Consider the following 26487-nt stretch of genomic DNA (forward strand, 5'->3'; position numbering starts at 1 on the left):
TATGGCATAGCTGATGGTCTACTGAAGAATGTCCCATGTGTGCTTGAGAAGACTCTGTACTCTGATATGGTTAGGTAGAGTATTCTATACTGTTATGTCTTCTTGGTTTATAGTGTTCAATCCACTGGGAATAGTGTTTTGGGCAATGATTAACATCAATCATCTATCCATTTCATTCTGTCAGTTTTGCTTCATGTAGTTTGTGGTTATCGTTTAGCAATGCTCATGATTGTAAAATGTCCCTCTTTATCTCTAGTAATTTTTTTTGTTTTCAAATCTGTTTTGTCTTATTAGTATAGCCACACCAAGGTATGTTTGCACACCTTCTTCCATCCTTTTACTTCAACCTGTGTCTTTAAATCTAAAATGTGTCTTCTGTAGTTAGCATATGGTTCGATTATTTTTATCTAGCCTGACCTTTATTAATCCATTCACATTAATATTGACTTATGCCTATCATTTTACTTTTTTGTTCAGTCTCATACCTATTTCTCCTACTTTCTGCATTAATATTTTTAGTGTAATATTTAAATAATTACATAAAACATAATTGAAAAAGTAGATTCATATATCCAAATTATCCCAAATATACTTGTTTTCTCATAACTGAATCATTAAAAGTCATTAAAAAAAATTTCAAACCGGGACACCTGGATGGCTCAGCAGTTGAGCATTGGCCTTTGGCTCAGGGAATGATCCCAGATCCCAGGTCCCAGGATCGAGTTCAGCATCAGACTCCCTGCAGGGAACCTGCTTCTCCCTCTGCCTGTGTCTCTGCCTCTCTGTCTCTCATGAATAAATAAAATCTTTTAAAAAAATTTTCAAACAACATCAACAAAGCCAGTTTAATTCTTTTATAATCTATTTAACTTCGTAGCAAAAGTTTATCAACTTCTTTCCAAGTTAAGAACATTTTTGCTCAAGTACTAATCATCAGCTTGAGTAACATCCAATTCAAATTTGCATATATTAAAAAGCAATTCTAACTTACCAAGATACCAACAAAGTATTCTTCAGGTTTTACTTGCAGTTTTAGCAGCCAATTTGCAAAATGTGATGACACTTAAAATGTTAGAAGCAGCACTCTTGGTGTTCACACAACTTTGTGTTGTGAAGTTCAACATGAATTCTTGTCCCTGTCTGTGAAGATCACAAATACCCTTTCTTCTTGGAGCTTCAATTTTGGTTCACTCATTTGCAGCTTGATACTACTAAGAAAATGTGTATCATACTGACATGATTTGCTTTTAATTACTGCATATTTTGCAAGCATTTTTGTTGCAAAATAATCTTAAATCGCTATTAAAAGAACTGTAAACCATTGTTAAAGTTTCTTCATAATTCAACCAATGAGTATTAGTAAAGATAAGACCATTAAATTGCCTTCTGTCCTTCTGAATAGTCTCCACAAGCTGGTGAGGGTTCCTTGCTTTCGAACTATCCTTAATTTTAGCAATTATGACACTTTTCAGTTTGTTTCAGGAAATTAAGTGCAACTATTTTCAATATGCATCATAAAGTGAAACAAAACAACAAAGGGAATCCAAACTCATTAAATTCCAATCCAGATTTTTGACCTAATGCAGCTGGAACACTATCTGTAGTGACAGAAGCGATCTTTCTTCATAACTAGAAGAAATCCTTTGGAAGATGTAAAAGATGCAAATATATCTAGGTTTTAAGTCTGATTTTAGGCTGAGAATTCACATTTCTTTGTAAATTGGAAGTCCTTTAAGAAAAAGCATACACAAAGTATTAACTGGTTAGTGTCTTTTGTATCACACAATTTATCTAAAGCTAGTAAGCACTTTCAACTTTTAAATTTTGAACAATCTTTAAGAGTACTAGGAAGGTCTTATATTCTATAGGTAACAGCTGGCATAACTGAAACTATTTCATTTTTGTAAAATACTTTGTGTCATTTTCTAACAAAATTTCCTTAATGGAAATATATTTTTTATACTGCACCTCTATTAAAATGGCTTTTTCCTGTGGAAGAATACAAGCCTTTTTACAGCTCGCCAAATCTATAAGCTCATATCCTGTTATAAAGAGTTTTTAAAAAACGACATTTCTGTTAGACTTCTAATTATTTCAGGTGATTAATTTCATTTATTCTTTTTTTAACTGTTGGCAGGAAACATTAAATTCACTAAGTATTTGAAGAAAATGTATCTTAATGTTGCTCACTTTATTTCTTTACACAGGTTTTTCCTTTTCCTCTGATGCAACAAGTTGCGATTGTTCATCATGAAATTCGTGATAGACATTCTAGATTTTATTGTTCCAATTGTGTGACTAGCTTACTTCTGTATTAGCACTGATTTTAAAGTTAACAATTTGTCTGTACTTATTTTTTAAACCAGAAAAATAATTTATATTAAAATGAAAAAGGCATCTCAATTACTAATGGTCTACATTGGCACAGTAACTCATGGTGCTAGCAGAAAGGATTCAAACACATTATAATGTTACTCTGGCTAGTAAAATATTGTTAGGAGGAGTCAATTCTTTGACATCAATTGGTCATGTGTTTACGGGTTTCATGTCTTATACAATGTTTCAGATAAAGGGAAATTTGGTCCTATCACAATAAAGGTTCATTTAACCAAAAAACGTCTTACAGTTCCCGTCATACATGCCATATCTGAAGTGCTCAAAAGGCACATGTGGCTAAGGATGCCATATTGAACATAGGTCTAATCTGCTGCATGACAGGAAACTTAACAAGGCTTAGAATTCCTGGATTCCTTCCATTTGTTATAAGCTGCTCTATGAAAGTATCTCCTAACACCTAGTAACTACTTAACTATCCAGTTAGAAGCACACTGGATCTGTTTTGCAAACTAAACTATGAAAATAATGCAAAATGAAGTAGTGTAGCTTGAGAAACAATTCTTTGCCTAAGTGTTTTCGTGAGGTCATTAAAGAACAAATGAGGGCCTTGGTGGCAAATACTTCTTAAGACATGGTGAGTCAGGGTTTGTCTAATGAAAGTAATGAGTGACTGAACAAAACTCACGTGTCTTCACCCACAAGGGATGAGGGACAAATCGAGGTTCTTATTGACTTCTGAACATTTCAAATTCCCTTTCCTTTTTTCTCTTATTGCCCTGCAAGCCATCCTCAGCTTATCTATCAAGTGGACCATGCCAGAGCCAGTTAACTAGTTTTACAGTTTTAACTCACCCTCCAAAGCACTGCTTAATAATAACCTTTCTAAAATATAAACCTGGTAATGTTGCACCTACTTAAAAGCGTTATATGGCTCTTTATCACCACCTACAGGTTTAAGTTCAAACTTTATATGGTTCAAGGTTCCAAAGGCATCCAGTGTTCCACTGTTAGTGTGCTTCCCACTTCAAGATTCACCTCATGTTGAAACTCATAACTACCCACGATTCCATGAAGAGTTTTACTATAGCTATTATTCAGCTGGGAAACAGGTTTTTAGTCCTTTAAAAGTAGCTCTAAGGTGACCTCTGGAAAATTTTGTAGGTTCATGTAGAGAAATTTGCTCCCTCCTTAACTATTATGCCTTTAGTACATGTTATATTAGATTTTAATGATCGATAAGCAACTTAAAGTCAGAGATCATGGCTGATTAAGTCTCTATTTCCAATCATAATGCAGTGTCTGAGAAGAAGAAATTCATTATGTGACCAAGAAAGGTACATTAATAACTCTGATCACCAAAAACGGACCAACTACACATAGTGCCCTCACCATCTGAGCTGCTCAGAGTTACAGCAGGCAAGCATTGTGGTCGAGGAGAGAAGGGCTCTGGTAACTCACAAAGCTATGTTGAGTACATGTCCCCCACACACCTATGTCACTGCCCTGAGAACCAGCCACCTGAATCAGCATGAGTATTACAAGGGAAGTAAGCCCTGCATCCTGCTTTGGTCACACTATCATTCCTTTTCAATGTCCTTAACAGACCAGGTTTTCAAGAGTTACACAACGTTGAGAAACAGTACGCGTAGGGTTGCCACACAGGGGGAGATGCTCAACCGACAGGGCTGTCGGGCTGGTGGATGAGACATTAACTAAGACACAGCTGTGCTGTGCTGACAGGCTCCCTGGGGCCTGCAGCTTATTCACTGTGCTACAAAGACTGACAAGTATCTGGCATTAAGAACTCTCCAGCCTGCCCACCTCCGGTCATGTTGATGTGGTGAGCACAATTTCTTGTGACAAGCTCAAAATAATTTAACAGCTTTAAAATACATTAGAATGACTTGAAGTTTGCCTACTTTAAAAAAAGGCCATTTCCTTAATTATTTGATTTGAAATGTTAATGTTGCTGAAGAAACCACAGAAACCGGTTCACAAGCCATCTTGTAATCCAGCAGTTTTCCCAATTCTTACAAACTGGTTGATCAGTCATTTGGGGAACAATTTAAACATTTTGTTTCACTATTTGGAGGAAATTAACTTAGCTATTTCTCCAAGTCTCATAAAAATTCTAGTAAAAACAATCCTCTGCAAGATTCTCCTAACACATAATCTGTTTACTAAAACTGTCTTCACAGTGCTTATGAAACCTTATTTTAAAATCAATTTAAAAAATAAAATCAAATTTGAACGCCTAGATAATATTCCAAAATGGGAATTCTCAGTACTATAACATCATTACCTAGAACACAAAAGCTTTATTCTGAATATATTTCACTTTACGTTCCCTTAGGTACTTGGTTCCTCTAAAGAACATAAACTAGAAATGATAAAGTAACACGGACATAGTACTTTTCTATACACTTACTTTTGGGCAATTTTAAGGAGAAACAAAACTTGTTACAGAGATAAAACTATATATTAAGGATTGGGTAGAAGATGTGTACTTTGAAAAAGTGGACAATGGGGCACCTGGGTGGCTAAGCAGTTGAGCACCCACCTTTGGCTCAAGTCGTGATCCTGGAGTCCTGGGATGGAGTCCCACATCAGGCTCCCTGCAAGGAGCCTGCTTCTCCCTCTGCCTGTGTCTCTGCTTCTCTCTGTGTCTCTCACAAATAAATTAAAAAATACTTTAAATTTTTTTTAAATTAAAAAAAATTAAAAAGTGGACATCTTGGCAAAAATTCATTGTCGTCTGATTTTAAATGATTTTCTTCTAGCATCTACACTAAAAATTACAATTATAGAAGTAGTTTCTAAAAAACAAATGGACTTTTTCTGAAGAGCTGGGAAGTCACATTTTTAAAGTTTATACATACAATAAAATATACATGTGAAAAGTAGAACATCTAATGAATTAGTATAACCCCACCAACACAATGTTTGTTACTGAATTTAAAAGCATTTATTTAAAATATATCAAACTCCTTCCAAAAGACGGAAGACATATGAGCCCATTTCTTATATTAACGAGGTATATGGTAACAACAACAAAATTCCTAAATGCAAATGCACCATCAGGTGCCTAAATATAAAACTGAACTTTGGCAAAGATAGAGTGTTATACAGAAAAACACAACCAAAGCACCATTTCCCTGTATCATGGTCCTGGTCCCCCATCCACTCTGCCCCCTTCTCAAAGGGTGAGCTATAACCCTGTCCCAGATAATCCAGAATTTTAAGTATGTGGTCTGCTGACTAACAGTTATTTTTCTCAAACCTTAGTACTACAACTATACAAATTACACTTCTAAAAATTTGAAACAGATATTGAATTTATTGGTTGGCTATGAGTAGGAAAATACATCAGTAAAGAAAAGAGACCCTGTATATAAATATAATACTAGCTAGTTACAATTTGACCAAGAAGGTTCCACTGAAAAGAACAGTAAAAGCCCTTGTTACCACTAGTCCATAGGTACATATTCGGTTTCCCATCACCCTTATCAAAGAGCTGCCTAGGCAAATGCGACATTCTCTGAGCTTTAGTGCAGATAATATGCTGGGTTTTGTTACATGAATGGTAAACAAAAATTAGTCCAGTGCATTACACAATATAATGTACTGTGAATAAAGACTACTCTATTTTAGACACTACTTCAACATACCGGTTATTAAATTTTATGTAACCAAAAAGAAGAGCAAAATGAACATCTTAAAAAATACTGTTTACGAGCAGGGGAGAAACACTTGCTAAAGGTGTTCTTTGAATTATCTGCAGCACCTGTACTGAAAATTCTGATTGATTTGTTAAAGGAACAGACTGCTTTAACTGTTTTGCCTAAGTTGGATTTGTCTGATACATTACATGACCCCAAAACCTTAAAAGTCACTATGGAAATGAATTCCATGAATTTAAATAGTAAAAAATGGACTACTACAACTGGAATTTATTACTGAAAACCTGAATCTTAGAAGAGCTTTGAAATGTTAATTCCAACATTTAGAAGTGCATTACACCCAAATTAATAATGTCTTTAGGTTTCAAAGTGCTAACTCAAAATAAGTTTTCCTGGCTGTCACCAAATCAAGAGTAAAAACACATTTCTTGGAGATTCTCCTTGCCTGTCTTATAGGACTATGAAAGCTGTAATCAACAATTTATTTCTACAAGTTTAAATTATGCCATAAATTAATTTTGATGAACATTATTTAAATTCTCAATGCATAAACAATTACCAATAATACGGTAAAATGTACTTCAAGAGATTTACAACAAGGAATTGTGTGCCTCCAAATTTCTGATCAGTAAAAACAGAAAAGATACCCCCAAAATTTCTGTAGAACATTCATAAAATGGACTTATCCCCAGCAAGAACACTGAAATTACATTATGGCAACATCACATTAAATATATTGTTACAGAATTTTGAAAAAAATCTATACTGAGGAAATGTACTAGTTTTATTGCATTTTAAGGAGTATGAATTACTGAAAATTCTTCAGGACACTGAAAATGTTTAGAATACAAAACCTTGCTTCACAAAAGTTATCAGCCTATTTTGGTGACTGTTTATTCTTTACAGACCCAAAATATTTCTTCCTCTTTTGAAGGTTACAATTTTAAGTCTACACTCTTGGTTCAATTTATCACTATGTAAGATGGAGTAGCAGTTCAAACATATCCACAGAATGCAGTGTGCCCAGAAGAGGCAAGAACAAATAGTTTCAAGACATAACAGGCCCTTATATCTTACTATGCTGCCCCCAAGTTCAAATATATCGCAGACAATAACAAATACAGATGACAACATTTTGTGTAAAGCTCAAACCTTTAGCATCTAACAAGTGCACTCTAGTTCCAGCATCTATGAAAAGAATACATCCTCTATTAACAAAGACAAACGAGTAAGTGCTTCTCCGCTCCCCTTCCATAAAGCTCTCTGGACCATAATGCAGATCATAGGAAAAGTGGTCTCCCTTGCCTCATCAGTCCAACCAGCTCCAGCTTGCCCTCACTGGAAATTGTCATGATGCACATTACCAACACAGTGTTTAGGAAAAATGAGTAAACACATCTTTTATTCACACCTTACAAAAAATAAAATAAAAACGAAAACCCCATAAAAAGTTATGCATTGGTTCTACATCAATAATACCAGCTTTCCAATGTATTGATTATAAACTGGATATGTCTGGTGTCAGCACAACTTAAACAAAAAGCAAAAACTAAAAACCCATCACAACAAAATCTTTAAAAACCTCAAAGGAAAAACCAGGTCCCAGACAAAGATTCAAGATCAAAGCCTTTTGGAAAATTCTTAAAAAAAAAAAAAAATCATTTATTTAAACGGTATGTTATTTTATTTTCTCTTAAAAACAGAATAAGCACATTTAAGTGCTAAATATTTTTCATAAAATTTTAAGTCATTATCCAAAATGACTCATTTTCTGTATAAAAATTGTTAAAAACATTTCAACATGTTCTTAATGCTCACATGTTATCCTTTTGCTCCCCTGCCTGCAGTTGAAACAAAAGCAGTTAGACCGAGTTCCCTCTGAATTCATTTGATTTTTGAGAGAATGAATGAGAACAGAACACATACAAGTTAACTTTGCAAAGTTAAAAGCTGGCTTTAATCTCTAATCTACCACTGACACTATGGGAAAATACAAGGTACAATATAACTTTTATCTTGGGTGAACTATTATGTCTTAGTCACTTTATAAATGATCTGAAGAATTGTCTTAGGGACCTGTTTTGAAAACACATCTCATTTACACTGCTTCATGAATGGAAAATTGCTTTTTTAAAAAAAAGGAATGATTAAAAAAAAAAACATAGAGACGAAGGAATATATGGGAAACAAAAAGAATTCACATGATAGTAGTATTCTGGGTGACGGACAGCACTGTGCAAGGACACCATGAAGCAGTGCTTGGGTCTGGTGAGCCAAGACCCAGGGACCCACCCTATGGAACACGTTCCAAAATGTGATATTCAATGCTTCACAATGGGAGAAAAAGCCACAGCTTATACAAAAGCGTTTTCATAAAATTCTCACAAATGTTAAACAGTATTTAAAAAATATAAAAGAGGATGCACAGATTTTCTCTGCATGCACAGGCAGTGCTTGGTGAGAACAAACTGAGGCAGGCACAGTAGAGACAGGACAGGAAATGTCTCCAAAAGGAGTTAAGAAGCTGCATCCAAGCAGCTGTAATTTTTTAACTTCAAAAAGTTAAAGATTTAAAAATATCAGAATGTACATATATCAACCATTACATTCAGTCCATAAATGCCTACAGATTATTCACTGCTCAGCTTATCTGTCCTAGTAGATAGTTTTTGTAAAAACCCAGGAATTCATGGGTAAGTTGCCTCTGGTCTGAGAAAATGTCCAAAGCTTTAAGCAGATTTAGATTTAAAGAGCAATGTTCTCAGTTTAAAAATAAAGTAGTACAAAAGGGCTAACAAAAACCCTAACAGTGCAAATCATCAGCAGAGAAAGTCTGTTGCAACTTCTTTTACAAGCTGGCCTTTATAACACATGAAACAGTAAAAAAACTTAGCCTTAGTTTACAATACAATCATTTCCAAATCTGATTTTTTTTAGTACAAAATTTCATAAATCAGGTCTTCTGTGGATCATATACAATCATAAAGGCTAAATTCAAAGTCTCTATTTTACAAACAAGTCTGAAAAGGGAGGGAGTGGAGTATGGAAGAATGGTCTCTGGATGTTATTACTGGCCTCAAAAAAGTAGTGCTACAGATTTCTGTGCAAAGAGAATATGCTGTTCAAATATTTTCCTATTTCAAGGCATGAAAATATTATATTGGATAGAAGAAACAGGAAAATTACTTGTAACAAATTAAAGATAGGTGTAAACACACCAATCCCTGTCTAACAGTATATAAAGCATATTGGGCTCAGAATTTGTCTGTTGCTAGCACCTGGCTTTCATACTATATCCTTATCAAATAATCAAGATTGAAAATTCAAATCATCAAGGAAAAGGAAAAAAAAGAAAAAAAAATGACAACCCTGGTGGCCATACCTCACTCCCCTATATTCAGATTTTGAGTTTAAAAGTGAAATTGAGGTCGTCCTCTGAAGGTACTTGACTACCTCCTGCCAGGAAGGTGAATGCCATTAACTTGGGGCAGGAAAGGCAGTAAGAGCTCCAGTTGTGCAAAAAGTGAGAAGTGGTCGGAGGGGATGAGTGGGTGTGGGCAGCCGCTGATATTATTCTCAACTAGCCAATGGTGGTCCAGAGGTCCTAGGATGCCTAAAGTGTTCAGCTGAGGTTTAGAATAGAAGATGTAGTCAATTATACCCTGAAAAACAGAAGGAAAAAAAGATGAGGGTTTATATAAGATAATACTGAAACACGAGAGCTCTCAAGACATACCCTGCAGTCATCTTGGGTAAACAGAGAAAGTGATTAGCACATGGGAAGAGGTACTACACAAACCAAACGGTCCCCCAGGTGTCAAATCCAGCAGAATGAAGACAGTTTAGGGATGATTATCATTCATTCTTCCTCTTTTCTGGACCTTTTCACAATCTTTTTTTTTTTTTTTTAATTTATGATAGTCACACAGAGAGAGAAAGAGGCAGAGACATAGGCAGAGGGAGAAGCAGGCTCCATGCACCGGGAGCCTGATGTGGGACTCGATCCCGGATCTCCAGGATCGCGCCCTGGGCCAAAGGCAGGCGCTAAACCGCTGCGCCACCCAGGGATCCCCGCCTTTTCACAATCTTTAATGAGACCTACAAGTCCTTCATGGTATGGCCTCGGCATCTCTCTCTTTTAAAAGATTTTATTTATTTGAAAGAGAGAGGCAGTGACGGAGAGAGAGAGAGAGAAAGAGAACGAGTGAGAAGAGGAAAGGGAGAAGCAGTCTCCCCGTTGAGCAGGGAACTCCCTCCATCCCAGGACCCTGGGATTCATGACCTGAGCCAAAGGCAGACATTAAACTGAGCCACCCAGAAACCCCCTGGCTTCTTTCCTAACTTGATTTGTACTATTTTCCCATGCTTACTACCCTATTAGCATGCTAGCCATTTTTTTAGGGTGGGGAGAAGGACATTCCTTGTAGGTATCAAGCTCCATCCTGCCCCAAGGCATCCACACACGCTGTGCCCTCTGTCTGGAACACTTTCTTCTATGTGTCATTTGGCTAATTTCTTCTCAGCCTTCATGTGGAGTTCAAACACTTTCAAAAGTCCTTCCTGAATCTTGCCCTCATGCACTCACTACTTGCCAGCACCTCTAAGTCTCTTTTCTTGCTCATGCACTCCCCAAGGTATAACTACACATTCACTTGTACTGTGGAGACGGGTCTCTCCCACCAGACTGTGAGCTCCACAAGGGCCGGGACATCTTGCCCTGTCTGTTCCCAGCAGCACCCAGGCCCAGCATTGGGCACCCAGCTGACCACCTCTCAGTTTGCCCCTCTCCTCCTTGTAAAACTTCAGCCTCTCCTAGACATGCTTTCAGCTAAAAATATTTAAGCACATTCGAGTATCTTCCTTTTATTTCTGTTATCAGCAACAGGAACAGAAAGAAAACAAAATCCCTAATGTCTCCCACCATTTGGTCATCATCACTCCTCCCCTCTTTTTCAATCACTCTGCTTCAAATAAGAATCTCAAAGTTGGTTTTTACTACCTCATTGCCCAGTAATATCCTTCACTTCGCCACATTCTAGTCTTCTTGCCTACCCCTCCAGTGAAGCCTCCCTCACCAACAGCTCTTTGAAGCTTACATAATGCTTCTTTTTCCCTAGAAAAGGCCTTCTTGTCTTGGCAGTTAGGCTCCTACACTGTCCTGGATCTCCTCCTCCCTCTGGTTACTCTTCTGTCATTTATTGTTCATTTTCCCCAGAGTCTGCTCCAGCCTCTCTTCACCTCCACGCACTTATCTGTTAAATTATCTAAGGGTTAAATTATCTACAGTACTATGGCTCCTCCAAAGTCCAATAAAAAAAGTTTCAAGTTCTTCCACAGTTTCTCAAAGAAGTCTAAAAGCCCTTAACAGCAAAATTAAGAACCAGTTAACAGTAGTATTTAACACTCTAACACACAATCTAACCTGAATGATGATTTTCCCAGGAGTTTAGAAATGGAAAACTAAGATTTAAGAGCAGAAATGCAAAAAATGGTTAAAAAGAACAGATGAATGCAAGTCCTAAGCAACCAATGATATTAAAAATGAGGAGAAGCACTAAGGCAAGGCTCTACATTGTAAGCTTAATTAACTGTGTGTGAAGGCATATAAATAAATATAAATTATATTATTAAATGGCTAATATAAACCACATTTTGGCACTCAAAGAGTAGTTTCAGTTAAAATATGAGAGATGAAATATGTCACTCCAATGGACACCAAATTAGATACTATGGTACTTTCTGAATAGCTGTTAAGTAATGAACATTATTATAACATAATTGTCCCCAAACAGTGACAGTTAAACTCAGGATTTATTATCATTATTTCATCTGATTTCTTACCCTGACTCTAATAGGTACCTACCAAGTAGGAATGGGACACCAATCACACAGAATTCCACAGAAGAATAATAAGAGAATACTGCTGTCAACTAATTCAACATGGTTTACTTCTAGTCTGAACACACATCAACATTTCAAAGACATAATAAAGTTACAAGACTCTCCAAAAAATGGAGGTTTGAAAAGTTTCTCAATCTCAAGTCACCTTGAAATCGAACGTGTAATTTGTGTAAGGCATCAGGCCACTCTCATAGGCACTCTTTAACTTGAAACCATGAGTGATCCTTCCATTGGTTGTCCCGTTTTTCCCATTACAGCTGAAATTTGTAAGACTTTCATTGTATCTCAGTTCTTTAAAGTCTTTATGATTTGTTTCTACTCCACCAGTGCTCAAATATTCTACAACACCTATAATGAAAACACAGGTATTTTGAAAACTGTCAAGTATAATATGCAGTGTACAAAACTAAAAAAATATAATAGTAAATACTTTGTGCCACACAGTCCCCCTTTCTAAAATGTCTTGTTTTTTGGTCTGTTTTTTTTTTTTTTTTCCCACATTTCCCAGAACTTATCTAAATCTATTTTTACACGGTTTTGATCCTAGTATACTGAATATTTTATACTTTGCTGTGGTGTTTCATAGTTGTTATAGTAGTTCCTTATTTTTTAAAAAATTCCTGTGGTTTTACTTTTTAAAAAGAATTAACTCCATAATCAACATCTTAGTATCTAGGTTTCTACCTATGTTGAATTATTTACTTGGTATGAAATACCAAGATTATGATTAAATGTGGTGTTATACATATTACCAACAATGGAAGAGAATGCTACCAGCTAGATGGGCTCTGCAAATAGTTATTCTACTTTTCATTTAACTAGTTAGCAAAGCTGGACATCTTCTCATGTGTTTGCTATTAAAATACTGTATTTTTTCAACACTGAAATAAGGCTTAATAAGTATTATTTGAGTAGATTCTCTTTTTGCCCCTCAGATGCTCTGTAGTTAAACAGAAGGCAGAACACATGCGGAGAAACTGTCAGAGAATAATCCCCACTGCTTCAGCAGCCGTGTCCCCAGAGAGCTGGATGAGATGGGCTGAAGAGTTATGGATCTCAGATACCTTTACTTGCCCTAAAAATACATTTTAATAGTTTCTATCTTCTTACTGGCTCTCATCCATCATGGTGTCAACGATGTGTGTGCTGGTGAACTTAACCACTCCAAATGTGCGTGTGTGTATACATGGGTGCCCAGGCACATAAGCAAAGGCAAGGAAAATACTCTGTGTGAATGAGAGTATAAACGAGGAGCTGAAATACAAAAAGGAATACTCTGATATTATAAGAACTATGGTTTGTTCACTGTACTATCCAATTGAAAAGTATTCAAGAATAAGCCTTTCTGTATTCTTCTACACTGTAATAAAAGTCAAGATCCCTGTTCTTTTTTTGTTCAAATTGCTAGCCTCATCTCTGTAAATAAAGGATCTCAATTTCCACCTAAGTAATATTGGTATCAAGTCCACCAATATTAATATCCTGAAAATAGCCAATTTAAACTGCCTATTACTACATGCTGGAATCCCAGAGAAGCTTGCTTAATAACCTTCTCAGAGTCTGATTATATGTGACCTGGGGATAATGAAATATAATCATGTGTTCTTTAACAAGTTACTTCAAGTTATTGACTACATGATTATTAAAGATGATTAATGTCCTTCCTCCTCTGGTTTTCATAACATCATCTCATTTTCAAAATAGTCTTCCTACTACACACACCTAAATATTAAACCTGATTCACAGTTTAGCTGCAGTGTTGCAGCTAAATTTTCATTTTGATTGAATTGGAATTACCGAAAACAACAGATTACAAAAACATTTTAAGTCAAAAAGGCATTCTATAAAATATCTTTTCTTACCAGAATCTGGCAAAGAATTAAGATCTGCACATAACACCAGTGGAATAGTTCCAAATTCTCCCAATACACTGGACTGGAGATTTCGTGAGGCTTTATCAATAATGTTCTTTACTTCTGAGAGGAACATCATAGTTTGAACCAACTTCACATCAGAGTACTCGGGGTCCCAATGCATATGAGCATTAGCCACAAGAATAAGTTGTTTTTCTGTTCCAAGATGTGGCTTTCCGGCTATATTAGGTAAAAAAGAAAACAAAGAGACAGACAAAACCCGCCCATCAGCCTAGCTGAAAGCAAGTAGTATCTGAGTCTCAGGTACAAAAAGGGACCCTATATTTACCTAACAACCACGCACCTGATGTCTACATCTGCTGTACCACAAACATGAGAAACAGCCTTCTACAAGCTGGGTGAACAACCCAAAGTGGGGCATTCACTTACTTGAACACACACATCCCATTCTATTTGGGATGGCTTATTTTTAAATGGTTGTCTCCTTGACACTTCTGACTTCATTCAGATGTTCTATATTGAGTCTCACAAAATTAAATCTATATCCTTTCTCTTTGATATATTTAATATAGGCACTAAGTTTCATCTTTCTTTTCTCTCCTTCAGGTTAAACATCTCCCGTCCCAACTGTTCCTTGAGTGATAGAAGTTTCAGTTTTTGGCATGATGATCACTCTAAATATACTTTTAATTTGAAATCAGTGGTCCATTTATCCAAAACTCAAAACATTTCAAATAATGATTACAAGTAGGTCAGGAAGAGAAGTTAGCTTACAGAGTATCCTTGTGCCAAGAAATTACAGGAGCATATGGAGTTCTTCTTATTTTAACTAATATTTACTTCAACATTTCTTTTATGTAAAAAATTATTAGGAGCAAAAAAACCCCTAATTTTTCCTTTGGCTTTATGCCTTTCAAAGTTTCAAACACTTTTATGGGCACTGCTTTGTCATCTTAAGCTTTGTGGTAGAGAAAAAGTGATAGGATATTATAGAAATGACTTAAGTTCTCACTGAGTTTCTTCAGGTGTTAGATAAGACTATTAATATTAGAACAAATTTTCTGCTTTCTATTAAATTTTGGAGGTCAATTTTACAGGAAGTGAAAAGGTCACTCACATGACATTTCAATCAATTCCTTTCGAAGTTCTAGCAGTACTGCAACTCCAATGTTATCTTTTGTCATGACTCTGTTCAGCATAGCTTCAGACCCTTCTGAATTTGCCATTGCTAGCTGATTAAATTCAACAGTGTGTTTCTGAACCAAAGTAAATCTAAAACACAAACAAAAACACACACACAAACATAGAATTGGGAATACCAAAGTATTAGCTTTGTGGGAAATGCAGTTTTCCCAAGCTTCTGTAACAAATACAATGGCATGTAAATCACATCATGGAAAATCCTCCACACTTTACACCATGCTTCCCACATCCATTTCAAGTTGTTCTCAGTCTGTTACTGATACCAATAACATCTTGAAATCCTTTTACAATGTAAGATAATGTAGTCATCCTCTGTTTAAGTTTCATGTTGGAATATTCCATCTTGTAATTTTTAAATAATTCTTTTCCAAAATACAGGTTTAAGAATCCCTCTACTATTCTAGAGGGAATGTTAATTACAAGGTGTTTCAATTAACAATTGGAGTTAAACCCTAGTGAACACCTGAAGAAACAGCAGCACTTTCAACAAGTCTCCAAAGTAAGATCACTTCTGATGCTTCAAAACACTTTAAGTCAACAGTGTTGCTTTACTGAGTAATACAATGCTTCGTTCTCCAATTTGCCAACTAATTTCCACACCCTGGACTCCCTGCAAATACTGAGAAAATTCTTTTTTAAACATGACTTACTTTTCTGTCTTGAAGAATATTGCACAGCCATCGACATGTTTTCTTTCTTGTTCTGACATTGTCCTAGCTCTAGATTTAGGACTAAAGAATCCATTATAGCCACGTTCTTTCAGTTCTACCAGAAAAAAACTGTAATACTGCTCTGTTTCAACCTCCTGAAAAATTGCAAATGGCAAAGTTATTTTATAAGACCAAAATCAGTACTATGCATTAACTTTACATGTACAGTTTGAAGGGCTGCAATAATTGCAAAGGACTAATCTGCAGAATAAGGAATGTCACATCTTTTCAACATGGAAAGACATACACCTCTATGTGTGTATATTTTCTTTTATTTTAGAATTGATGGGGAATAAGAATCAGAGAGGTAGAAGGAACTTCGCAGATTCTAATTTCAGACCACAGGGAGAAAGTGACTCGCCCAAGGTCATGTAAATTATTGTAAGAGTAGGACTGAGACCCTAAAGTTACTGTGTATGCATCAGGCTCAATGTGCTCTCTGCTATGTCCTAATTATTCTATTACTGCTGATGATAAAGTAAAACCATACTTTTACAATGCCACAATTTCAGTGACCCTGTCACCCAATTAAAACATAGTGCAAGGGCATTTGGAAGGAAAAGATGAATATTTGACTGTCATAGCAAACGCCTAAAACTCAAATTAACCAATTTGCACCATTTGGCAGCACTGTGCTATAAAACAAAGCAGGTAGTAAATGCTCCCAGGATTTGGAGCTAATTTCTTACCAGAATCTGGCAAAGAATATTGGCTAAAAATAGAGCCAATATTTTTAGAATTGCTGAGCTGGAATTTCAAATGTGTCAGGGTAATGTGTTCCCAATTTGTCCTTTGCTTATCAACACTGGGGCATTTGTGCAATTTACACTCTTCTGATGACTTACCTGAAGACTTATGATATCAGCATTGCAGCTCAAAATTTCTTGAATAATGGCCTTTTTCCTGTAGTCCCAATTTAGTGCCCAAGACGGACAGTAGCCGTATAACTGCCGGGTCGCATATTTATCACAAAGAACATTATAGCACATGACAGAAAACAAGGCTGTAGGAAAGATAACTTTACTTATTCACACACGTGGCAGAAAAAAAAGGTGATTTCAGTAGTTTTCACTTAAATGCTAGGTTTGATTTTATTCATTCAATATATATTCACTGAAAAGCTACTAAATGTCAGGCATAGAAGATATAAATAAAGTTGAATAAGGAAGGAAGGACAGATAGCTGAGCAAACCATAATATGATGTGTTACTAGTTACAGAGATACCCATAGAAGGTTTGAAGCTCAAAGACCAAGATCTTAAGCCCTCTGCTTCTAAGACCAGGGTTTATCATGTCTATACTTCCTCTATCACTCTGCTAACTGCTAATATAGAATGTGGGAAATTGACAGTTTTCCTAATAGGCATGGCTAATTTTCTTCTATAGAACAACTATTATTAATTCATGGTAAAGAAAGAGGTATCACAGACCAAATCCTACTATATCCATCAAGCTATTTTCATATAAGTCCCAAGCTATTTTCATACAAGTTAGGTTAAAAGGAAATCAGAGGTCATTAATTCAATTTCTCTCTCAAGTAAGTGTTTTGGCTGTCTCACAATTCTGTAGTTATCAAATACATTTGGAACATACTAGGGTTTGGAAACTTCCAATATAAAGATTTTGGTGTATTTATCATGATAAATGAGTTTGGTCAATACTTTACAGCAGAGCTTCTCAATTGTGGCACTAACAACATCATGGGTAGGTAAATTCTTTGCTATGGGGTGAGGGCTATATTAGCAACATCTGATTTCTAACCCTGAGATGTCAGTAGCAATTCCCCCAGCTGTGACAATAAAAAAAAGTCTCCAGACATTGCTAATGTTCCTTGGGGGATGAAAATGCCTCTGGTTGAGAAGCACTGCTCTACAGCATACCTATGGCATAGTAGGGAGGCCAGATAAGTAATGATTAAGTCTTTATTATTACCTCTCAAACCAAATAAACCTTAAGCATTCAACTGTCACACAGTCCAATATCTAACTCAGGCCAACAACACTGTTAGGTTTATAATGCCAAGTAAAAATAAGTCAAAAAAAATATAAGGCTACCAACCAGTTGGCCTTGTCCTGTCTGGTTCTTGTAACATAATCCAAGATCGTGGAGGTGGCTGTTCTGTTGAAACTAGTTGAATATAAAACAAAAAATTAAGCAATATTCTTACACATCTTCCTAAAAAAAATCGTTTGAACAAATGACCACTTACTTCTTTTTGCAGTACCTGCCAAATTATCAAGCAAATAGTTCAGTAGCCTTCTTGTTCCATCTGGTTCCAGATAGAGGTTCAATATATCCTGGGTAAGTGGATTTCCTGGAAATATTTTAAGTAGGTAAAATGAAACCAAGAAAGGTAACAAAATATTTCAAAAGTAAGAAACATACCAAAATTATCAGATCATCTATAACAATGTACATAGTTACTACTAATACACCAAACTAGAGGAAGTATTTTTCCAGTTCTTGATGTAAAGAATAAAAATGATTCATACCATGTTCTATAGAAGTATCCAGAAAGTGACTCTTGTGGACTGATGTCAATCTAGAAGAGATCTAATAGTGCTCTATATCTGGCCCTGCCTCAACATTTTTACGACAATCAAACCCAAGTGAAACCAGAAGGGGAAGAGTGGGAAGGAGGGGTCAGACAAGGGAAAGAGGACAGCTACTATAATAAATCAGAGAATCAAAACTTAAGAATACAACATAAAGCTAACAAGAAGTTATCCTAATGACAAATGTAGTCTGCACTTAAGATTTTTAAAAATTCGGGATCCCTGGGTGGCGCAGCGGTTTAGCGCCTGCCTTTGGCCCAGGGCGCGATCCTGGAGACCCGGAATCGAATCCCACATCGGGCTCCTGGTGCATGGAGCCTGCTTCTCCCTCTGCCTATGTCTCTGCCTCTCTCTCTCTTTCTGTGTGACTATCATAAATAAATAAAAATTAAAAAAAAAAAGATTCTTAAAAATTCTACTAAATAAAGTAATAACAAGATGGAACAGATTTGGTTTAAGATTAAGTCACTCCGAGGAAAGGGGAAAACCCCAGGGCTGTAAGCCATCTGTAAATTCAAGAACTGTTTCATAAGTGCCACAAATGAAAGCAAATGCAATGGTTTACATTGCTCTACAAGTAATTACATTACTCTACAAGAGTCTCAAATCCTTTCAGAAGGGTATCTTACATACTTATGAAAATTAACAGTACAATGAACTGCTGTGAACATCAAAGTTCCTATCCATGCCACACAGGGGTATATATATTGTTCTGGATGCTACAGCTCCACTTTAAGAAAGACTAATAAATATTAAAGATTGAAGAAGAAAAATGATTAATAAATCATCATAAAGTGATTATAAGATTTTAACCATGTCAAATGAAAAAAGATTTTCAAAAGATGTTGCCCCCCCCTTCTCTGCCAGAGGAGTGTTAGAGAAAGCCAGCAAAAACAGAAGGTTTAAGTAAGATCCAGAGTCTCATAATATGACTATGTCCAGTTTCAAGTAAAAAATCACTCATCATACCAAGAACTAGGAAGATTTCAAAACTAAATGAAGAAAAATAAACAAAATTCCAACACCAAAATGACAAAACATTAGAATGATCTGATCTAAATATAGCAGGCATGACAAAAATACTTAAATGAGAAATTACAAACATGTTTTAAGTAAATGAAAAAACAGGGAGCCTCTACAAAGAAAAGGAACAAATGTATAAAACACATTTTAAAAATGAAAATATTAAAACTAAAAAATGGAATAAACGAAATAAAAAGTTCAGTGGATGGGTTCAACAGCAAAATAGAGGGTCAGAGGAAAGAAGCAATGAACTAGAAGACAGAATAGTAAGAATTACCCAATCTGAACAACAGAAAGGAAACTGAGAACACTGAACAGAGCCTTAGGGACCTGTGGGACCACAACAAAATTCTAAGTTTCATGTCCTTGGAGTTGTGGAAGCAGAGAACAAGCAGCACTGAGCTGAAACAGTACTCAAAGAAATAATGGCTCAAAAACTCCCCAAATTTGGAGAGAAACACAAACCTGTAGATTCAAGAATCTGATAAAACCCAAAAAGGATACACTTAAAAGAATTCGCAGCAAGCCACACCATAATTAAACTTCTGAAAACTAAAGACAAAAAAATCTTGAAGGCAGCCAGAGAAAAAATTCTTACCTCTAGGGAGAACACAATTTGAACAGTAACAGATTTCTCATCACAAGCCATGGGTGGTCAAAGGGAAGTGACACAATATATTTAAGTGCTGAAAGAAAAGAACTCGTAACCCAGAGTCAATACCCAATGAACATAGCCTTTATTTTTATTTATTTTTTAATTTATTTTTATTTTTAAAAGTTTTTATTTACTTATTGAGAGAGAGAGAGAGAACATGAGCAAGGAGGAGGGGCAGAGGGAGAAGGAGAAGCAGGGAGCCCAATGCGGGACTCCATCCCAGGACCCTGGGATTATGACCTGAGCCGAAGGCAGATGCTTAACCAACTGAGCCACCCAAACGCCCCTGGAAATAGCCTTTAGGAGAGAAGAAAAATAAAGACATTCTCAGAGGACAGAAAACTAAGAGAATCTACTAACAGCAGATCTACCCTAAAAGAATCAGAAGTTCTCCAAATCCAAAATAAATGATGAAGAAAGGAACCCTGAAACACTAGAAAGGAAGAAGACTATGGTCTTCAAAAGGGGGCAAATGTAATAGCCTTATCTTCACTTAAGATTTCTAACTCATGTTCAGCTGTTAAAATATTTTTGTAACACTGGTTTGGTTCTAAATATATGTAGAGTAAATATTTAAGATGATGGGAGCCAATAAAAAGTCATAAAGAGAGTTAGGGATCCTGTATTTCATTCAAAATGATAAAATGAAAGCACTAGTAGACTTGATAAGTTATATATATTGTCCATAAGAAACTCACTTCAAATACAACACTCTAAGCAGGCTGAAAGGAAAAGGACGGAAAAAGAGGTCATGAAAACCTTAATCAAAGGAAAGCAGTAGTGACTAATTAGCATCAGATAAAGTCAATCTCAGAGAAAATAAATTTACTAGAGACAGAAAGTGACATTATGTAATGATGGAGAACATATAGCAATTTTAAGCATGCATCCACAAAATGACAGACTGAAAAATACTTTAGCAAAAACTGATAGAACTGAAAGGACAATAGAGAATCAACAATTATGGTGGGAGATGTTAACACTCCTCTCTCAACAACTTGACAAAACTAGGAAAAAACCTTGTAACACCATCAATCTAATGGGCACTAACTAGATTAATATATAAGATCCAGTTGAGATTTAGAGAACATTCTATCCAACAATAGCACAATACATATTCTCCAGGGCCTAAGAGACATAAACTAGTATAGACCATACCCTGGGCCATAAACTACCAAATTTCCTCAAATTTAAGAGAACTTAAATCCTCCATAATTCTTCACTCACAAGGGAATCACACAAAAAATCAGTACTGATAAGACAAAAGGGAAATCTGCAAACAGCTGGAAAATTCTAAATAATCCATGGGTCAAAAAGGATGTTTTAAGGAAAATTTTACAATGTGCTGAATTAGTGAAAATGAAAACACACCTTATTAAAATTTGTGGTTGGACACAACTTAAGTAGAGCCAAGAGGGAAATTTAGAGCACCTAATGCATACATTAGAAAAGGAAAAATTTCAATTCAATAATCTAAACTCCCATCCTAAGAACCTAGAAAGAACAAAATAAATCAAAAGCAAATAGAAGGATTAAAAATACTAAAGAACAGGAATCAATGAAATTAAAAACAGGAAAAATAGAAGGAGTTTTTAAAAAGATGTTTCTTGGGATGCCTGGGTGGCTCAGTGGTTGAGTGTTGAGTATCTATCTTCAGCTCAAGGTGTGATCCTGGCTGGGATCGAGTCCCACACTGGGCTCCCCACAGGGAGCCTGGTTCTTCCTCTGCCTATGTCTCTGCCTCTCTCTCTGTGTCTTTCATGAATAAATAAAATCTTAAAAAAAAAAAAAAAAGCTGTTTCTTTGAAAAGATCAATAAAATCAGTAAACCACCACCAAGACTGACAAAGAAAACGAAGACAAAAATTACCAATATAAAAAATGAAAGGGGTTATCACTACAAACCCTACAGAAATCAAAAGGATAAGAGACATTATGAAGAATTCTACATACATAAATTTAAACACATATATGAATGGGCCATTTCCCTGAAAAAAAAAAAAAAAAAAAAAAACCTGACCAAACTCAGTATGTAATTTAAATAGCCCTATGCCTATTAAAGAAACAAATTCATAATTTAAAGACTACCAGAAAAGAGGGGCACCTGGGTGGCTCAGTTGGCTAAGCGTCAGACTGTTGATTTTGGCCCAGGGAATGATCTGAGAGTCATAGGATCAAGCCCTGAGTCAGGCTCTGTTCAGCACAGAATGACCTGAGATTCTCTCTCCTCCTCTTCCTCTGCCCCTCCCCTCTACTCATGCATACTCTATAAACAAACAAACAAATAAAATCTTAAAAATTCCCAGAAAAGAAATACCCAGGCCCAAATTGTTTTGCTGGAAAATTCTACTAAGCACTTAAAGAATTAACTCTAATTCTATAGACTCCTTCAGAAAGAGGGAACACTTCCAAATTCATTTTATAAAGCTAATACCAAACCAGATAGAGTGAGCATAAAACAAATAAAACTAAAGACAGGGCAGCCTGGGTGGCTCAGTGGTTTAGCACTGCCTTCAGCCCAGGGCGTGATCCTGGAGACCCGGGATCTAGTTCCATGTCAGGCTCCCTGCATGGAGCCTGCTTCTCCCTCTGCCCCCCCCCCTCTCTCTCGCTCTAATAAATAAATAAAATCTTAAAAAAAAAAAAAAAAAAAAACTAAAGACAAATACCTCTCATGAATACAGAGTCAAAGATCCTTAAGAAAATATTAGCATACAGAAGTAAGCAATAAATAAAAAGAATGAGAACCGTGACCAAGTGGGATTTATTCCAGGAATACAAGGCTGGTTCAATACACAAAAGTCAAAGCAAAGAAGCAAAATTTTAAGAAGCAAAATTATATAATCATATCAACTGATGCAAAATAAGCACCTGACAAAATTAAAAATTCTCAGAAAAAGAGGAATAGAGGAAAACTTCTTCAAATTTGTAAAGACAATCTATAAAGTACTTACTGCTAACATTATACTTAACAACGAAGACAAAATACTTTCAAAAAAAGATCAGGAAAAAGAGGATGTCTGTTCTCACAACTCTTATGCAACATAGTGCTAGAAGTTCTAGTCAGTACAATAAAGCAAGAATAGGAAAGAAAAAGCAGACAATATTGGTAAGTAAGAAATAAAATCATCCCTCTTTGCAGATAACATAATTCTCTACTTCACAGAAAATTCCCCAAAAAAATTGTACAAAAAAAAAAAAAAAAAAAAAAGCAACCCTAGAACTAGAAGTAAATTCAGTAAGGTGGAGGATACAAGTTAAAAATATAGAAATCAAATTCAAAAAGACCTAGGCACCCCTGTTTACTGCAGCATTATTTAAAATAGCTAAGATACGGAAGCAATCCAAGTATCCATCCATAGATGAATGGATAAAGATGTGGTATACACATACGATGGAATATTACTCAGCCATAAAGAGATCTTGCCATTTGCTACAACATGGATGGACCTACAAGATGTTATACTAAGTGAAATAAATCAGAGGAAGATAAATATTACATTATTTCACTTTATGTAGGGTTCAGCTAACAGGGAAACACAAATTAAACCACAGTGATATCACTACACCTCAGAATAGTGACAACACCAAGCTGGTGACGATTCAGAGTAACTGGATCACTCATTTATCACTGGTGAAAATGTCAGATAGTACAACCACTCTGGAAAACAGTTTGGCTAGAAAACTAAACATGACACTAACATATGACAGAGCAAACTGCATTCCTGGGCATTTATCCTAGAATAATGAGGACTTAATGAAGACTTATGTTTCCACAATAACCTGTACACAGAATTGTTCATAGCTGCTTCATCCATAATTGCCAAATATTGGAAAGCCAGATGTTCTTCAATAGGTCACTGGTTAAACAAATCATGATACATCCATACCATGGAACACTGCTCATCAATGTAAAGGAGCAAACACGCAACAACCCGCGTGAATCACCAAAAAATTAACCTGAGTGAAAGAAACCAATCTCAGAAGGTTACATACAGCACAATCTACTTATACAATATTCTTGAAATTTCAAAACTGTAGAAATGGGGACGATTATCAGTGGTTGTCTGAAGTTAACAAGTAAGCTGGGGCAAGCTCAGAAAAATAATAGAATTTGTCCCAAAAGAAGTGCAACCAGTGAAACAATCCTTCCAGGAAAGAAACATAAAACCTGGATGTCAAACATTAGAGGATCTTTCTGAAAAAGAAGAACAAGGGATCCTCAAAAACTAAGGTGCCACAAGACTGGCCTACCCCTTCCCACACTTCAAAGGCTTTCATACATATTAACTCAATGTGAAAATCTGTGACTGATGACCCTCACTTCAAATACAATTGTGAATCCTTACAGAAATGAATACAGTCAAAGGTCTGTAAGATAAATACTGCAAGATTACAAAACCTGAAACTACTAAAAGGACATAAAAATAGTAGCTGCCTCTGGGATGAGCAAGGGACCTGAAGAAGAACAAAGAGAGTTTTCACACTCTATAATGTCCTGTTTCTTTTGCATTAGAAAATAGACACAAAAGTCACAAAATACTGTTAATTCTTATGGTTAATATATAGATACACATTGCTACATTTTATATTTTTGTTTCTCAAAGTTAAAACAAGAAAATGTAAAAGGTACACTCACCATAGGGAGACAGAACAGATCTATAGCTCGCTCACATTTCCCTGACCTTTATTTTAAGGAGCCTCAGCCAAGCCAAGCCCATACAGAAAAACTTTCCAAAGAATCATTTATAAAGCTGATGTTTGTTGAATATGGCTTTACATACATTTGTAAATGTTTTTTTTGTATTTTCTATTTTACTTATTTTTGTGAAATTACTGTTACTTTTATGATATGAAATGGATTTATAGGAAAGAAAATCTTATTTCTTAAGAAATAAGAGTAAAATTCTTGAAGACTTTATTATGTGACTATTTTTTTAGGAATTGATTATAGAGTAAGGTAGATACAAGACTGGTAAAGAACCACTTAATGTGATAAAAAAAAATTCTAGGTACTGACATATTATTAAAAATATAACTTTTAGGGGCATCTGGGTGGCTCAGCTGGTTAAGCATCTGTCTTTGGCTCAGGTCAAGATCCCAGAGTCCTTGGGATTGAGCCCCACATCAGGCTCCCTGCTCAGCGGGAGAGTCTGCTTCTCCTCCTCCCTCTGCCCCTACTCCTGTTTGTGCTCTCTCAAATAAATAAAATCTTTAAAAAAAATATGACTTTAAATTTTGCTGATTAAAAAAATACGTATTTCCTAATAGTTTTCACTAGATCAATTATGTCCTCAAATTCTAATCGATTAATGAAGTCCTCATAAACCAAGTTTTTAAAAATGCTCAAAAACTGATCGTTATTAGTTATTAGCAGGTTCAAATGTATCACAATTTTTCACTCACTGATTTCTGCATTCTGTGAGTCTCTGGTTTTTTAGATTTGAATAAAAGGGGGGGAAAAAAGCCATTCGTAGTATGATGAAACAAAGTGTGACCTCAAGAATGCATCATCAGAACGTAGAACTGACTGAAACAAAGGCTTTCTAGAAAGCAAAGTTGGGCTAGCAGTGAAAAAGAATACAAAGGTTAGTAAACAGTCTACTGGTGGACAAGACAAAAAATCCTGGGATATATCTAATAAACTGATGAAGTTTGGAGAAGAGTGAGCCTGATAATTCCTGGCAAAAGGATTCCCTTGTATAGCTTCTTTAGACTCAAAGACATACATACAAACCACAAGAAACACAAATATGGGAAATCATACCTTTCAGGCCTAAAGTCTGCAACTGAAACAGTTTTCCCAGCTCAAAAGGTAGAACTCGTAACAGGTTGTTATTTAAATGGAGTTCCCTGTGGATGTAAAAATTCCATGTCAGTATATATATTACCTTTTAACTCATAGCTAAAATTAGCAATATAGTTTCTTTTTTTTTTTTAAGATTTTATTTATTTATTCATGAGAGAGAGAGGCAAAGACATAGGCAGAGGGCAAAGTAGGCTCCCTTCAGGGAGCCCAATGAGGGACTTGATCCAGGGACTCCGGGACCATGCCCTGAGCCGAAGGCAGACGCTCAACCGCTGAGCCACCCAAGTGTCCCAGCAATATAGTTTCTAAGAATATAATCTTCTAAGAATGACAAAATCATATTACATTCCAATGTCCAGAACAGTACTTCTTCAACGATATATAGTAAAAAATAAAACAACAAAAAAGTCCCAGACTGCCACAAACTGATACATTTTTAAAATACAAGAAAAAATTAAATTATGAGAAAAATGAGATGGGGAAAAAAGACCAACAAAACACAACCCCTTATTTTAAAAAAGTATTAAATTCAACAGATACAAAACTACTCTCACATGTTGTGTATTTCACTGCAGGTTGATGACACAGTTTACAAACTGGCACAGTCCACAGACCACCCCAAGAGCAGAGTTGAACCAACACATGTGGAGTCTACTACAGCTTTAAGAAAGAAGAAATGATAAAACAGCCTAACTTGTGAATTGTTAAAGAATTAAAATGATCATGTAGCACCAACTGTA

At 35.8% G+C, this 26487-nt stretch overlaps 1 protein-coding gene across 7 annotated transcripts in view; it reads right to left on the reverse strand.

Annotated features, from left to right (window-relative positions):
- Positions 1–5654: 5654 nt before the first annotated feature.
- CNOT6 (CCR4-NOT transcription complex subunit 6) overlaps positions 5655–26487 on the reverse strand; it is a 69570-nt gene continuing 48737 nt past the window's right edge. For 6 of the 7 annotated variants that reach the window (XM_072840422.1, XM_072840421.1, XM_072840423.1 and 3 more), the window contains 9 exons: positions 25706–25791; positions 17915–18019; positions 17764–17832; positions 16551–16708; positions 15646–15800; positions 14910–15064; positions 13781–14011; positions 12064–12266; positions 5655–9679 (listed from right to left, as the gene is read on the reverse strand). In XM_072840422.1, the coding sequence (XP_072696523.1) occupies positions 9467–9679; positions 12064–12266; positions 13781–14011; positions 14910–15064; positions 15646–15800; positions 16551–16708; positions 17764–17832; positions 17915–18019; positions 25706–25791 (1375 nt within the window). In that variant the 3' untranslated portion in view covers positions 5655–9466. The remainder of the gene's footprint in view (positions 9680–12063; positions 12267–13780; positions 14012–14909; positions 15065–15645; positions 15801–16550; positions 16709–17763; positions 17833–17914; positions 18020–25705; positions 25792–26487) is intronic. The other variant, XM_072840418.1, reaches the window with a different exon arrangement.

This window comes from Canis lupus, chromosome 10, assembly GCF_048164855.1.
Source record: "Canis lupus baileyi chromosome 10, mCanLup2.hap1, whole genome shotgun sequence".
In the NCBI taxonomy this organism is placed as follows: domain Eukaryota; kingdom Metazoa; phylum Chordata; class Mammalia; order Carnivora; family Canidae; genus Canis; species Canis lupus.